The sequence below is a fragment of the Muntiacus reevesi genome, chromosome 2 (genome assembly GCF_963930625.1).
Source record: "Muntiacus reevesi chromosome 2, mMunRee1.1, whole genome shotgun sequence".
Lineage (NCBI taxonomy): Eukaryota > Metazoa > Chordata > Mammalia > Artiodactyla > Cervidae > Muntiacus > Muntiacus reevesi.
The window spans coordinates 182487385-182504187 of record NC_089250.1 but is presented as its reverse complement, the minus strand read 5'-3'; the positions used below and the strand labels follow the sequence as shown (position 1 = coordinate 182504187).

Sequence of the window (16803 nt, the reverse complement as noted above, 5' to 3'; positions counted from 1 at the left end):
CTGGGCTGGGAGGGCTTCCTGGAGCAGGTAATATTTGAACCGGGTCTCGGCATTAGTTTGCCAGGTATATGTATTCTCAGCACAGGGAATAGCATTTGCAAAAGTATGAAGAGGTCTGAGTGGTAAGCACTTCTTAGTGACTGTGTGGGTGTGGGGAGGTAAAGAGGGAGTGAGGCACAGATAGTGGAAGAGGGATGCAAAGGGGGGCAGTCAAGATTTGGAACAATATACATAAACAGAAAAAAGTAGAAAGATCACTCAGTCTTTTTTTTTTTAAAGTTGAAGTATAGTTGCTTTACTATGTTGTATTAGTTTCTGCGGGCACAGGAAAGTGAGATCACTTAGTCTTGACACTTGAAGACTATCACAGACACTATATAAGCTGTTTCTTTGTAACAGTTTTTTTTTTTTCCTCTTTTTCCAAGAAGTTAACTCTGGTGCCGAATGGGGAGAAATAGAGTTTTCAAGGCACGCTCTCTTTCAAGGGGAGATGCCATTGGAGCCAGGCAGTGGGAGGACGAGCGGTTTGCCAGGTAAAGGACCTGGGAGGCAGGTTGCTCGGTGAGTGGAGAGGGAGGGAGGAGTCGGCGCTGACTCACAGAATACTGGCTTAGGAAACAGGTTGCTGGTGATACCTTTCAGATAAGGACTTCGGATGAAGCGCTAGCAAGTTCTGAGAAGCAGATAAAAAGAACCGAGATGTGTGAACACCTCAGATTTTTGTGGAACCATCCTGCGGGGAGTGGCCAGGCGGGCCGATCTTCCTGGGACCCCACACCTGTCGGCTCCAGGAGGTTGTCGAGGGGCGGTGGGGGGAGCGCACCAAGGCCGTCGAGGCCCTAAGCCCTGATGTAATGGGGCCTTCTGGGCCTGGGGCAGGCTGAGCGCGTCAGGCTAGGGGACAGCGCTCACCACCTCCCGAGGCAGGTGAGGGTGTCGCACCTGGCGCCCCCGGCGCATCGGGCTGCGGAACAGGGTCTCAGAAGCCTGGCGACCCCCCTCACATCTCGTGGGGGCGTTCGAATTCCCGCCCGCCACTTCCTGCCTCGGTTTCCCCACTGCACCCCCTCGCAGGCGGACCAGACGGCAATGTGTAACCTGCAGAGGCCACGACACACCGCTGGCATCCGGCGAGGGAAGTGGCCAGGCCTGGTCGCGGGGCAGCGGCAAGAGAAGCCGGGACCGAGCAGAGTCGCCCTGTGGGACAGGCGGGCCCTGCCGGCGCCGACTCCACGCCCAGGGGCCCGGCTTGAGGCCAGGCCGCAGTCAGAACCCTCGCCGCCCAGTCGCCGTCAGAACAAAAGTGGCGGCGGTGCCGGCGTCCGGCGTCCCGCAGGCCCGGCCCCCGCCCGGCAGCCCAGCGGCCCCGCCGCTCCGCCGCCCGGCGGCACAACGCACGACAGCCGCGCCTTCGGCCCTTTCCGTCCGAGCGCGCTCGGCTCTTTCCGCCGCGGCCGGCGCAGGTGGAGGGGGCGGGGCGGGGGCCGTGCGTAGTGACGCCGCGGGGGGGTGACGCACCGGCGTGCCCCGCCCCCTCCCCCTCCCCGTTCAGGCTCTGGAAAGAGAAGAAAAAAAACTTTCTTTTTTTTTTAATTGAGGAATCAACAGCCGCCATCTTGTCGCGGACCCGACCGGGGCTTCGAGCGCGATCTACTCGGCCCCGCCGGTCCCGGGCCCCACAACCGCCCGCGCACCCCGCTCCGCCCGGCCGGCCCGCTCCGCCCGGCCCTCGGCGCCCGCTCCGGCGGCCCCGCTCGCCTCTCGGCTCGGCCTCCCGGAGCCGCGGCGGCGGCGGCGGCGGCGGCGGCAGCGGCGGCGGCGGCGGCGGCGGAACGGGGGGTGGGGGGGCCGCGGCGGCGGCGGCGGCGGCGGCCCCGCTTCGCGCATTGTTTTTCCTTACGGCGGCGGCGGCGGGCCGCGGGCGGGGAGCGGAGCCCGGAGCCCCCCGGTAGTCGGGCCGCGAGCGAATTAATTAAGTGGGGCGCGGGGGGGGGGGGAGCGAGGCGGCGGCGCGGCGGCGGCACCATGTTCCCGGGGACTGCCTGAGCCGCCCGGCCGGGCGCTGTCGCTGCCAGCCGGGCCCGGGGGGGCCGCCGGGCCGCCGGGGCGCCCCCGCCGCGGAGTGTCGCGCTCGGGAGGCGGGCAGGGGATGAGGGGGCCGCGGCCGGCGGCGGCGGCGGCGGCGGCGGCGGCCGGGGGCGGGCGGTGAGCGCTGCGGGGCGCTGTTGCTGTGGCTGAGATTTGGCCGCCGCCTCCCCCACCCGGCCCTGCGCCCTCCCTCTCCCTCGGCGCTCGCTCGCGGCTCGCGCTCGCTCCTCTCCCCTCGCAGCCGGCCGGGGCCGGCGCCGACCCCAGCCCCGGAGCCCTCGCCGACCCGGCCTCCCGTGCTCGGGGCTGTTTTCGCGAGCAGGTGAAAATGGCCGAGAACTTGCTGGACGGACCGCCCAACCCCAAACGAGCCAAACTCAGCTCGCCCGGCTTCTCGGCGAATGACAGCACAGGTGAGAAGGGGGCCGGGCAGGGGGCCGGGGCCCCAGGGCCCCGGGGGTTGCTTGTCAGCCCCATTCGGAGGTGAGTGCCCCCGGGAGACCCCAGTTCGGCGGCGGGCTGTGCGGGGCCCGCGAAGCGAAGGCCCGCGCAGCCCCTTCCCCTGGACCCCCGCCGCCGAGGGGGGAAGTTTGTCGGAAGATTGTCATGGGGCCCGAGTGGGGCGGCACATGTCCGGTGCGCTTGGATCGCCCGGAGTTGGGGAGCCCTCCTCGCCGGGAGACCGAGTGGTACTTCCAGGGAGGAAAAGTAAAGTGGAGCGTGTGTATTGTGCGTGGTGATTCCGTCTGCCTCCCACTGCCGCCGTGTGTCCGTCCACACAAGCGTGGCTAGCTGGAGGGATGACAGCGGAGGTTACGCTGGCTAGTGAGAGAAGGAAATAGTGCAGCGGAAAGGAATCCCGAAGTGTTTTCTGAATCGGTAACATATTCACAAGGCTGCGACCAGAGGACTTTCCTAACAGCAGCTTGCCCGTGAGTTACGACTTATAAGTTTCTTGGAATGTGCTTCTTGGGAAAATGCTTAGTGCTATTTTGAAAACTCTTGTCGCTGGTCACCTAAGCCATTCCATTTTTCACAACCCAGAACTTCTTAGCAAGATGTCATAAAAGTTGCTGTGGAGTGTTAATTTCACGTGTATCACTTCGGAAGAAAGTTAAATAGCAGATTCATCTGGGCTGCAGTTTCCAGGGGAGCTTGTGTTCTTACAGCGTACATATATATACACACATATATAAATTATGTTCAGGAATGTAGGAATTACCATTTTTTCAATTACAGTTTTTATCAGAGTATTGAATAAATCTTTTAAACTGCTTGTCTGGAGACTTTCTTCGGGACTCATATCAGTTACCCAAGAGAAGTATTTTAGTTTTCTATTGGTTTAATGATTCTGGGTTCTTCTGGGCTGGTTTACGGTAGCGTTATGTACTAGTTGTGTTTCCTCTTTCAGAGCTCTCCTTTGCAGTAAAACACAAACTTGTGCTCTGCTGCCCATGATTTGATTCCCAGCGCTACTTACATGTCTCCACTACGGTCTTGCAGTAGCAGTATCTGAAAATCAGTTTATAATGAATGGGTCCAAATTGAATTATGTTGCTGCAGCAGTGCCTTCAGATTTGCAGTAGACACAGCTGTTCAGCTTGTGCAAATATTTCTTTGACTGACCACTAGCGTTTTCCTACTGGTGGTGTAAAAATCTCTTTCTCCTGTTGAAACAAAACTTGAATTTTGTGGTTGCAGTTTTAATACAATTCCTAGACTATTATTTAATGTGGAAGTGAGAGAAACAATCAAAAACGAAAAACAAATCAGTCATGAGATTCTTGTCTGGTTGAAATAAATTTGTTAAGTAGTGGAGAGGAATGAGTAAGTCTGGTGATATGTAAGTCACTAATAATACTCTATTTAAAAGCTGATAAAGAATTGAGTTTGATGTTCATTTTGTAAAATTGGCTTATCTGAAGTGAGAGATGTGGAAACAGCCCAGAGTTAAATGCTCTGATTTCACTCCATGAAAATAAAATGATTTTACTGCAGAATAGATCTCATTTGCTTCATTAATCTTGATGTGTTTGAGTGAAAAATCTTTAAACATATGAAATGTAGATCATACCAGACAAGTTCGGCCTTGAAGCTTGTCCTCTGAAACTGGTAACTTTTGAATGGCTTTGCAGCTTTGCTATTGTTAAATGAGGTTATTTTAGATTTTGTTTTATAAAAAGGGACAAATTAGTAACATGACACTTTAACAGAAAGGCTTGTTGCACTATATACTTTCAGCTGTTTCCAGGATGGTGCACAATGGATTGGCTTTTGGGGCAGTTCTGTTGCTGGATGGTTAGATACTTAATGTGCTGCTAATCACAACAGAGTTTTATCAAAAAGGATTTTTCTACTCTTGACCACTTTTTTCCCCTTCCTTTCTAGTTTTGACACTTGTAAGGCACGGGGGCTCTTTTGTAAATGTGGGACCAAAAAATCAGTTTTTAATGGCTCTGTTTAAATAATCCAAAGAATAAATTCACCATTATATTTATGTTGGGTTCTTGGTTGCATATTCGTCACCGTCACATTGTTGTGAAATGGTCCGTTAGTGTGGGGGCCTTGGAAGGGATCACCATTGAACATGTTAAGCAAGGTGTAACTTTGTCTCCCGTAATTGCTAGTGTAAAACAGAGATTTTAAGGACATATATTAAAGCAAATAAAGGACTAAAGGAATTACATTACACACACAGAGTGGAAGCATTTGAATAGATGGAAAAGCAGGGAGAGACCTGGCAATAACATTCTGCGAGACTCAGCCTTATTTTAGTGAGGGGATGTGTGTTTGTGGTAAAGTTTGTGTCTGGGATAAAGTTCGGCCAGGCAGAGCAAGGTGTGTTCCCTGCTCACGTGGTAAAATTTGAGGGAGGGGCGCTCCGAACGGAAAGAGCTGAAGGGTTAGGCAGAGCAGGAGGTGGCTTTGGTGGCCTGAGAAGCAGGAGGGACTTGGACGGTCATGATCCAGTGCATGTCTCTGGGGACTGGCCTGTGGAGCCGTCCTGTCCGTTAGCTGAGCCCGGTGGGTAGGCCGTGGGCCCCGGGCATAGTACACCTGATGCTGGGGAGCTGACCAGCTAGGATGCTGCCTACAGGGCGCTTGCAGTCCAGCCAGGGGAGCATGGATGTGCGCAGGGTCCAGTAGGGTAAGGTGGGATTTCTGACCAGTGCCATTGCCACCAGTAACAGGTGGGAGAGGTCAGCGCAGGCTGGGGAGGTCAGGGGTGATTCTGAGAGAGCATGCAGAGGTGATGCTGAGATAGGAAAGGTGCCCCAAAAGGTAGCAAGGGGAGGAAGGGAAAGCAGTGCTTTTCACCCACACCTAGCCTGCCTTCTGGAGCGGCACCGAATTTGATGGCATCTGATATTGTTTAAGTAGCCTTTTCTTGTTTTGCGTTGAGGACGTAGACGCTTTCTCACAATTGTCATCTTCATTTACTTGGCACCTTTTATGAGCAGTGGGACTTTGTGTTACCAGTATATAGTTTGTTGTGTGTTTTGGAAATTTTTGTGTTTAATATTTCCAAGTTAAAAGAGCGTATTACTGTCTTTCAGCAGCAGGGATTCATGATTTAACAGTGTGGAAGAAATAAATACCTAGGCAAGCAGAAAAGGTGTTTTTTGTTTTGTTTTGTTTTTTGGTCAGCTTTATTGAGGCCAAATATACATTCAACAAATCTACTATAAAAGTTTTATAGGACTGCCTTCTGAAAGTTGAATATAGGTATATTTCATCTCGTGCTATATACGTGTTGCTAGTGTGTGTTAGTTGCTCAATCATGTATAACTTTGTGACCCCATGGACTGTAGCCTGCCAGGCTCCTCTGTCCATGGAATTCTCTAGGCAAGAATACTGGAGTGGGTTGCCATTTCCTACTTGAGTAAATGTCCCTAAGCAGTTGTGGTTACATTGTATACTGTGAATCCCTTTAAATGCAATAGAAAACTGTATTTAAAGATACTTGGTGTAAATACCATTACCAACCAAAATGCCTTTTACAGCAAAATGATGACCTTTTAGTTTTACATCTCAAGCGTTCTTTTCTCCCCATTACTTCAGTTTGATCCTCAACAGCATCCTGTCAGGTGGGAAGAGAAAATACTGTTTCTGCCAATTCCAGGTGAGAAATCAGACTTGAGAGAGGTGATCTACTGAAAGTAATGCAAAGGGTGAAAGCCAGAACCTAACGTAGATCTTTAAAGTGTGTGTATTCATCTTATGAATCTGCATCCAGAAACATGGAATTTACTTGAATCGTGAACTCAGGAGACTACATACTTAGCAAGTTTCAGTAGCATAACTCCAGCAAGTGGGGAAAGTTTGTCAGCAGCTTTACGGGGATGTGGGGTGGGGTTGGGGGTGGGCAAGCAAGAGTATGCTCCCCTCTGGGGGCAGGGGCTCCCCCTCCCCTCTGTTCTGGCGCTGCAGGATGTTATCCAAGGTGTACACAGTCTCACCTGTTTATTGCAGTGGATAATTGAAGACCAGTCTCAGGCTATTTCATCTCTTTACTACATTCCAGCTAAATAGGAGCTGTGAGTTTTTGTAGAGCCTTCTAGGGCTAGGGCTTTTCATGACTTTGCTTAGGTTTTACTTGGTAGAAAAGTAGGGATTCTTGGATAACTGAGAGGGATGAGGACAGTGGCCACATTTGAAGTTGCTTGGGATGGGGATAAGTATGAATCCCACCAAGGGAGTTGTCACAGTGAAGCAAAAGATTGGGAATCATCCCTGCTTAACGCTTGAATTTGATTGTATGGTTCTTTAACATGGTTGAGAATGACTTGTAAAGGGACTTAGGCTTAATCCTATAGTCGGAAGTTAATGCTTGCATTGTTAGCCTGTGTTTTTACAACTTCTGACTTGTGCCATTGTAGTTGTGTGACAAAGTATGTGATTACTTGGGGCTATGTAAGTGTCGACTTTGTGTTTTCACTTAATGTGTTTGAAGACAAAATAGTTAAAAATGATTTTACCAAAACATGCCTTCCTTCCCTTGTTAAGATGAAATGTTCCTTACTATGAGCTGTTCAAGATGAGGAAGGCTTGCTTTCAGCCAGGTTAGTTGTTGGTGTATCCTTAGTCAGGACAGCACCTCTTTATCTCATTCAAACCAGCTCTTTAGTATATTCCAGGGACCCGTAAGGAAGTGTTGCTCAAGAGCAGATTTGTGCTCAGGAGAAATTGGGCATGGCTGAGGCTCTTGACTGCAGACTCTCCCCAGCCTTCTGTGCTCTGGGCTCTGAGTCTTGGAGGGGCTGCAGCATCATTCCCAAATGCGTGGGTCACAGACCTTTTATGTAGAGGGTCAGAGGACAGAATTTTGGTTCTGCAGGCCACGCAGTCTCTGCCACAGCTGCTCACTCAGTGCTGCCACTTCAACGTGAAAGTGGCTCTGGGTGGTATGTCCATGGATATGTCAGGAAACTAGTAAACCTCTGCTTTCAGAAACTGGCAGCCGGGGGTTTGGCCTTGAGGCTGCAGTTTGTGACTCGGAGGTGATGTGGGACTGGTGCTCTGAGGATCTTCAGTTTCCTCAGGTGTGGAATAGAACGAGCATTCCCTTCCCCAGGGGCTGGGTGAGATGACGTGTGAGAGGTGCCCGGTGCCAGCGCTGTCCGGATAAGGGGGGAGTGGGTGCACTTTGTAGCCACGTTTGCTTGTGGTTCTGGAAGCAGTAGCAGCCCCATGCACGCGTCCACACGGACACTACCAGTGGGCAAGTCTGTTGTAGTGGAGCACATTCAGCGTGTAGCCGGGAATTCTTCCATCAACACTATTGATTTTTTTGCCTCCATTTTCAACTATTTTTTCAATAGGAACATGATGGCCATGAAATTTTTAAATTGCAGAAACTTAAGCAGTGTGGTATGTTCTGAAAATTCTTACTAATTTTGAAGCATATGTCATGGACTGTTTAGGCAGCCAGCGTGTGAATCTGTTTATTTACTGTGTGTATCACACTTCCGTCTGAGGTACCCCTTATGCCAGAAGTGTACAGAGGATCGGGTGATGCCTTCAAGTAGCTTAGAACTGTGTTGACTAAGAGAAGGCTAAGAAACAGAACTGGAGAAAAGAATGTAAAATGAAATTAGGTGTCCAAATGCACAACTCAGAAAGGACACTTGAAGGAAGCTTCCTTTATTCACCTTTTTACTGGATGCCCCATGTGCAGAAGCCCAGGGCTGGGTGTCCAGGTGGGGGTGGCACCGGAGGCAGGCCTTGGTGTTCTTTTCTTTGATGCCCGCGCCCCAGGAAGCCTGCTGGTTTTCTGCACTTTGTGTGTGCTGGGAAAAGCGCTCTGGCTACTCAGAGAATTTCATCTCTGTGGGTGTGATCTTGGCCCATGGCTTGCACCTAAGTCCTTTCAGGTTGTCCGGCTGGTCTCAGATGCCCTCACACTCCTGGCCAGCCCTCTTGATTTTCAGCACGTGTGGTCAGTGTCCCCTGAGCCCTTCCCCTGGTGGCATGTCCCTCATCAGAAGACTGTCCCATACCTGGGGGTCTCTCGGGATCTGGAGTGGTGTCCACAGCTCCTGCACAAACTGGGGGCAGGGAGTCGGGGGTACCACACTTTTCCCATCCAGTCTAGGCTTAGCTTTCAGGAGTTGTCATGTCACAGCAAGGCATCGATGCAGGGTGTCTGCGCTTGCACCAGTGCCTGTTGGGGACGCTGGCATGTTTGACTTTCCGTGGGTCTGTGATTGCCGACAGGAGTGCTGGGAAAGAGCCATGTGCAAGGGATGCCCAGCTCGAGCTTTGACTCGAAGAGTTGTGAATCAGAGATTTGGGTGGGGGGCGGTTCTTTAGGAAAGGCAAAGAAGTAAGCAAAAATGGCTTTTTTTCTGTGTTCTTAGACAATACACAGCATGACTGCTGCTGATTTATAAAAATGTGCCTTTAGGGTGTTTTCTTGTTCTAAATTTGGGGATTAAGGCTATTTTTGAGCTCTATGTCTAAAAGTCAAATTCCTGTCTTTTAAAACCTTACCCTTAGAAAGACTTGGATATCATCCCATATGACATTTCCCCCCGTGTTTCATTTCCATTAATCAAAAGAATGTTTAGTTGAACTATCGCTAAGAATAGTAAAATCTAATGCTGAAGAAATTTTCGCTTGGTTAAATCTGACTTTCCTATTTCTAGATGTCCCGTCTTCTGCTGTTTGACAGTCTCTTAATTTGCCAGTCTTTCTAATACCCCTGTGCCTTACTTTATGTAGTAGGTGTTTCTTAATAGTTGTAGCTGTTTAACAGGGTTGTACAATTCTGTTGTGAAGTAAAATCTATTTATAGTTCAAAAGCTTCCTTTTGCACGGCCCCCAAATATTTTGAATTTTTAAAAAGTCAAAACTGTACCACCTGGACATGTTTTAATTTCGTAGGTAGAATACCCAGTGAAATCACAAGAAAAATAAGCTAGTATTCTTTATAATAGCCTGTAGAGTGAGGCTTGGGTCATATTTGAATAAGGTGGATTTTGGTGGATTTATCAACAAACTGCATGATAACACTGAGAAACTATAGAAATATATCAAATAATTGGAATTTGCTTTGACAATTATGGGCTATATGAGTCTGACCCCTGTTTCTTTGCATTGATCTCTGAGGAAGGCTTTCTTATCTCTCCTTGCTATTCTTGGAACTCTGCATTCGGATGAGTCTATCTTTCCTTTTCTCCTTTGCCTTTAGCTTCTCTTCTTGTCTCAGCTATTTGTAAGGCCTCCTCAGACAACCGTTTTGTCTTTTTGCATTTCTTTTTCTTGGGGATGGTCTTGATTACGTCATCCTGTATAATGTCACGAACCTCTGTCCATAGTTCTTCATTAACTCTATCAGATTTAATCCCTTGAATCTATTTGTCATTTCTACTGTATAATTGTAAGGGATTTGATTTAGGTCATACCTGAATGGTCTGCTGGTTTTCCCTGCTTTCTTCAACTTAAGTCTGAGTTTTGCAATAAGGAGTTCATGGTCTGAGCCAGAGGAAAACAGTAGAATAGGAAAGACTAGAGATCTCTTCAAGAAGATTAGAGATACCAAGAGAACATTTCATGCAAAGATGGGTACAATAAAGGACAAAAATTATATGGCCCTAACAGTAGCAGAATATGTTAAGAAGAGGTGGCAAGAATGCACAGGAGAACTATACAAAGATCTTAATGACCCAGATAATCACGATGGTGTGATCACTCACCTAGAGCCAGATAGGAATCCGAAGTCAGGTGGGTCTTGACTTGAAGCGTCACTATGAACAAAGCTAGTGGAGGTGATGGAATTCCAGCAGAACTATTTCAGTCCTAAAAGATGATGCTGTTAAAGTGCTGCACTCAGTATACCAGCAAATTGGAAAGCCCAGCAGTGGCCACAGGACTAGAAAAGGTCAGTTTTTATTTCAATCCCAAAGAAAGGCAATGCCAAAGAATGTTCAAGCTACCACACAATTGCACTCATCTCACGCTAGCAAAGTAATGCTCAAAATTCTCCAAGCTAGGCTGCAACAGTACGTGAACCTCCGAGAACTTCCACATGTTCAAGCTGGATTTAGAAAAGGCAGAGGAACCAGAGATCAAAACATCCTTTGGCTCATAGAAAAAGCAAGATAGTTCCAGAAAAACTTCTACTTCTGCTTTGATTATGCCACAGCCTTTGAATTTGTGGATTGCAGCAAACTGTGGAAAATTCTTAAAGAGATGAGAATAACAGACCACCTGAACTGCCTCCTGAGAAACCCGTATGCAAGTCAAGAAGCAGCAGTTAGAACCAGACATGGAACAATGGACTGGTTCTAAGTTGGAAAAGGAGTACATCAAGGCTGTATATTGTCACCCTGCTTATTTAACTTATATGCAGAGTACATTATGTGAAATGCCGGGCTGGATGAAGCAGAAGCTGGAATCAAGATTGCTGGGAGAAACATCAGTAACCTCAGATATGCAGATGACACCACCCTTATGGCAGAAAGTGAAGAGGAACTGAAGAACTTCTTGATGAAAGTGAAAGAGGAGAGTGAAAGGCTGGCTTAAAATTCACCATTCCAAAAACTAAAATCATGGCATCCAGTCCCATCACTTCATGGTAAACAGATGGGGAAACGATGGAAACAGAGACTTTCTTTTCTTGGGCTCCAAAATCACTGCAAATGGTGACTGCACCCATGAAATTAAAAGATGCTTGCTCCTTGGAAGAAAAGCTATGACCATTCTAGACAGCATATTAAAAAGCAGAGACATTACTTTGCCAACAAAGGTCCATCTTGTCAAAGCTATGGTTTTTCCAGTAGTCATGTATGGATGTGAGAGTTGGACCATAAAGAAAGCTGAGTGCTGAAGAATTGATGCTTTTGAACTGTGGTGTTGAAGACTCTGAAAGTCCCTTGGACTGCAAGGTGATCAAGCCAGTCAATCCTAAAGGAAATCAGTCCTGAATATTCTTTGGAAGGACTGATGCTGAAGCTCCAATTCTTTGACCACCTGATGCAAAGAACTGACTCACTGGAAAAGACCCTGATGCTGGGAAAGATTGAAGGTGGGAGGAGAAGGGGACGACAGGATGAGATGGTTGGATGGCATCATCGACTCAATGGACATGACTTTGAGCAAGCTATGTTGATGATGGACAGGGAAGCCTGGTGTGCTGCAATCCATGGGGTCGCAAAGAGTTGGACACGACTGAGCGACTGAACTGAACTGAGTTTGACCCAGTTCCTTTGGATTAAAATATTTTGAGTGTTTGTCACTTGATGAAAAGTAGAACCTTCTAACCATGACTCAGAGTTGAAGGAAATGTCAGAGCTTTTTATACTGGGAGGCAGGCAGTGTGGTAGTGAGGAAGGAGCGTGGCCTCCTCTCAGTGGACACTGCACCTCAGCATGCAGCTCTTCAGCTCTGTGACTTGGACCAGTGACTCTACATTAGAACTTGGTTGGGGAGGATGGATCTCATGTCTAAAAGGGAGTCTTTCCCCCTAAAATTTTGCATTTCTTCTCAGTTTGATTAGCTTTGCATATTGGGCTCCTGTGGACTTCCCAGATCATGCAGTGGTAGAGAATCCACTTGCCAGTGCAGGAGATGAAAGAGACATGGGTTCGATCCCTGGGTCAGGAAAATCCTCTGGAGTAGGAAATGGCAACCCATTCCAGAATTCTTGCCTGAAAAAATCCCATGGACGGAGGAGCTTGACTGACTACAGTCCAGTCCATGGGGTTGCAGAGTCAGACATGAGTGAGTGCACACAGAGAGAGACAGACAGAGAGACACACACACACACACAAGAGTTCCTGTGGTTCCTGTCATTTAGCCAATTGCAGTGGCTCTTACTTGTATCATTGTATGGGAAAGTACTAGATTCATCTTCCTCCTGGGCTAGTGAGGATGGGCTGATGCAGGTGAGGGGTCCAACCCAGAACCAGATCCGTGGACGTCCTCGCTGAGCACAGGAAGATGCCACCGCTGCCAGTTCCCATAGAGCACGAGGGCCAGCGCGGCCTCAGTTCCTGCCGGCAGGGCTGAGGTTGGAGTCCCTGGACATGGGTGCGTGTGTGACACACTTCACTCAGTCTGTGTTTGTAGTTGAAAATTGTTCTTTATTGGAAAATTGAAGTCTAAATGGAACTGTTTTTATAGTATTGTTTCAGAACTGGGACTTAAGTTAGGACTTGGGGAGAAAGAAAGTGAGCACAGAGAAGCTATACAAATGGTCTTTCTGTTTTAGAGAACAGAGTTAGGGGAGAAAATGTCCTTCGAGTCACTCTTCAGTTTAGTCAGGCTGATTGGCTGAAAGAAGTATCAGTGAAATTTAATTTCCTCTTTGATTCAGCAACCACTGATCTTGAAAGGGGTGGATTCAGCTCCTTGCTGTTTTGTGGGGTTTTCTATTCCTGCAGATTCTGTAATAGGAAGTGACTTCCATGGTGTTTACTATTTTTTCCACTCTAGATTTTTGTTGTTGGTGGTGTTTAGTTGCCAAGTTGTGTCTGACTCTGTGTGACCCCATGGACTGTAGCGCACCAGGCTCCTCTGTGCATGGGATTTCCCAGGCAAGAATACTAGAGATGATTACTATTTCCTCCTCCAGGGGATCTTCCCACCCCAGTGTCCTGCATTGGTAGGCGGGGTTTTACAAACTCTGAGACACCTAGATATTTTAGGTATGGCAGTTTATGGGTTTTGCTAGTAAAAATTGCCCCACAGTGGACAAAGAATTTTTCTCCCTCATTTGTGTTCGTGTTTACATTAAATCTTTTTTACATTTTATTTAGTTGTAATTTTTATTGAAAATAACAAAAGAGACATAAAGCATTGATAGATTGTGTCATTTTGGTTGTGCCTCTACTGCTATTTGGATTGTTTTTTGTTTGAAGAGCAGAACCCACCCAGAGTTGAACTTCTCTTTTAAAACTCTTTGAGAAAATCATATTGAAAGATTAACTCATTGTTTTAGCTCACAGGGATGACTTTTTCAGTCTGAAAGTTGAGGGGAAAACTAGTTCCTTCTCAACAGTAAGAGTGGTTTTGGACATTTCCTTTGTTTGAAACTCTGTAGAGTTCTCATGGTAGTAAGTCCAATTGAACTTTCACTGATGCTGGCCATCTTCTAGATCCACACTCCCAGGACTGGGCCCACTAGACTCTTGTGGCTAGTGAGTGCTTAAACTGTTACTAGTGTGACTCAGGAACTACATTTTTGTTTTTCTTTAATTGTAATTAATGTAGATGTTAATAGCCACGTGTATCTATTGATGCTGTGTCAGACAGCACAGCCCAAGGTAATGTTTGTTGTTGTTTAGTCGCGAAGTTGTGTCCAACTCTTTTGCGATCCCATGGACTGTAGCCCATGGGCTCCTCTGTCCATGGAATTTTCCAGGCAAGAATACTGGAGGGGTTGCCATCTCCTTCTCTCCAGAGGATCTTCCCGACCCAGTGATCAACCCCAAATCTCCTGCATTGGCAGGCAGATTTACTTACCTCATTTGCCTAGAGTATTCTTTAAGATACAGGCCTGAAGGCCAAGTCCCTCTAAAGGGACCAACTTTTAAAGATGGAAAACATTTTTAAAAATACACTTTGGTTTAGAGTCAAGATTTTTCACTCATGTAGAAAGTATTCTAGTGTGATGTCAGCCCTGGAAATCTAGGAGACACGGCAGGTTCAGGGTCTGCCTTCATGGAAGGCAGCTCTGTCAGCAGTGACTGAGTACCTTGGAAAGGAGGCCCCGATTGGGGCATAGGACAGAGGCTGTGCAGAAGGGTCCTGGTAGGCCTTCTGGAGGAGATGAAGGAGAGCCGAGGATGAATAAGACATGAGAGGTACTATTCCAGGTATAAGGAGCAGCATAAATAGCAAATGTGGTGGTCTGGAGGTATACACTTCTGCGCAAGTAAAGTTTTTGCAAGAGCCAGTTTTGTTTTTGTTTTACATTCAATAAATTGCCACTTAGAGGCAGTGTGGTCTTGCCTCAGAGAGGGGGAGACTGCTAGTGTCATTCCACCCTGGTGGGCCTGGGCTCCAGTCTCAACTCCCTCTTTATTCTTTTATTCAACAAATATCAAAATGCTTATATAATGCACATTATCTGTGTGTGCTTATTATGTGTGGACACTGCTTGGCTGTGGTTATGTCAGTGTGGCCCCATCCTCTTGGACCTCAGAGGGTAGTGGTGTGGTCAGGCAGTCCAGCAGCCCTACCAGTGCTTGTCTGAACTGCAGACTGAAAGCAGCGTCGTGATGGGAAGGAGCCAGGTGCTCCTGGCTGGCTGGTCAGGGAGACTCCTTAGAGGAGGGGCGCTGGAGCCTGTTGTGGGACAGACTCTTGGGTGAGTCAGGCTGGGCCCCTGAAGGCAAGGTCACCTCGTGGGGAGCCTGCAGTGCTGGCCCAGGGAATCCAGACTGTCCATGTAGGGCTTAAAAAGTAATTCAGAGTTTTAGAAACCCATCACATTCAGGGTGATTGGAGGAAGTGACTGTGACTTGTTCTCCAGGAGGCTGGATCATCTTTTTTTCCAGGTGTATTTTCCATCCAAGTTCATATGTGCAGTGAGAGCTGACAGTTGCCTTCTCACTCCCCAAACTGTGTTTGTGGGAGCAGGAAAAAGACCCTATGAACAACAACCTAAGAATCAGAACTACAGTTGACGCTTGAACAGTGCAGGGCGTTGGGGTACCAACCCTCCCTGCAGTCAAAAATCCATCTAAAACTTGACCTCTGTGTACCAGTTCCTTCACTCTGTCTCCCTAACGCGGTTCCTGCGTATCCATGGTTCTGCATCCTCAGATTCAACCAACCACTGTGTAGTAATGTAGTCTTTACTACTGGAAAAAAAAACCTGTGTGTTAAGTGGGCCTGTGCAGTTCAAGCCCTTGTTCAAGGGTCAACTGTAGTGTTCTTGTTTAAGGTATTAGGAAATTTTTGTACACACAGGAGGTTTTTGTTAATTTTTTTTTTTTAATTCTTTCGACTGGGTGACATATTCATAGAGTTCCAAAAAGTACAAAAGGCTGTTTAGTGAAAAGTCTTCCTTTTTCCAGAATCATCAGTTCCCTCCCCATAGGCAACCAGTGTTTCTTGTATGTCATGCAGGAGATACACTGTGTATGTAAGCGCAAGCTTTCTCTGCTTACTCCTCCTTCCTAAAGTGACACACGGGTATGTTTAGCCAATCTAGGTGCGTTTCAGACTGATGAATATCTCAGAGCTGTTAGAAGTATTAATAATTGAAGAGCAGGCATCATTCTAAAAATCCCCCCCCTTTTTTTAATGTTAAAATGTTTTGGCACTGTACTTAAACAACACAGAATGATTTTTGTATTTGTACTACACTTTATAAATATGAAGAATCAAAATTTTAAAAATTAATTTCATCTCAAAGGGCATTAGAGGCTTTGTTGCTATCATCATGTTGAACATCATGTTACCCTGGTTGACACCAAAGTTCTGTTTTATGGCTTTTTCCTAGTTTCTGGAAAAGATTCTTTAAACTTGTGGTTTTTATTAACCACCTTACTAGTTGACATACAAATACCTGCAGCTTAACACAACCTGCTTCTGCACCAAGTAGATAAAGTAAAAATCAGTCTGTGGCTTGGTAGGACTTCTGTGAATATTCATATTCACTCCAGACGTTTCTGTTAATTTAGTCAGTTAATCTAGACATTGTAGAACCTTAACGGTGACGTAAATGTCCTTCAGAAGAGGAATAGCTGAGCTCTTCGCCATCACACATCTGGGGAGGGAAATTGATGGTTATTTAAGATGGAAGATAAATTTTAGAACTGTTAAATAGGATGGAGAACAGAAATGATAATTAGACCCTTTTTAGGGGTAGAAAGATACACTAACATGTGCATAGAATATTTTCAGAAGGAAATTCCTGGAAATTGTTTTTCTTAGGAGTGGGAGTCCTCCACTTTCACTGTATATTCTTCCAAAAAGCTTTTTTTTTTTTTAATTTTAAAGCATAAATATATTGTTTTTAAAATGAAAAGCTAGTTTAAAAGTAAGTCAAACCCTCAGCAAAACATCTTTAATATTTGTGGTTAGAAGAATCTGTGAAATGGGGAGAACTGGAATTCCCTCTTGTAACCGGTTAATCCCTCTTGTAAAACCTTTAGATTTGTAGCAGGAATGTAAACTAAGTTTACATTCCTACTACATGCTACTACATAAACTAAGTTTACATTCCTGCTACATACTCTGTAGCAGGCGTGTAAACTGACT

The 16803-nt window shown here is 47.1% G+C and overlaps 1 protein-coding gene across 1 annotated transcript in view; it reads left to right on the top strand.

Annotated features, from left to right (window-relative positions):
* Positions 1-2279: 2279 nt before the first annotated feature.
* CREBBP (CREB binding protein) overlaps positions 2280-16803 on the top strand; it is a 116481-nt gene continuing 101957 nt past the window's right edge. Inside the window, exon 1 of the mRNA XM_065924217.1 lies at positions 2280-2501. Coding sequence (XP_065780289.1) covers positions 2417-2501 — 85 coding nt within the window. The 5' untranslated portion in view covers positions 2280-2416. The remainder of the gene's footprint in view (positions 2502-16803) is intronic.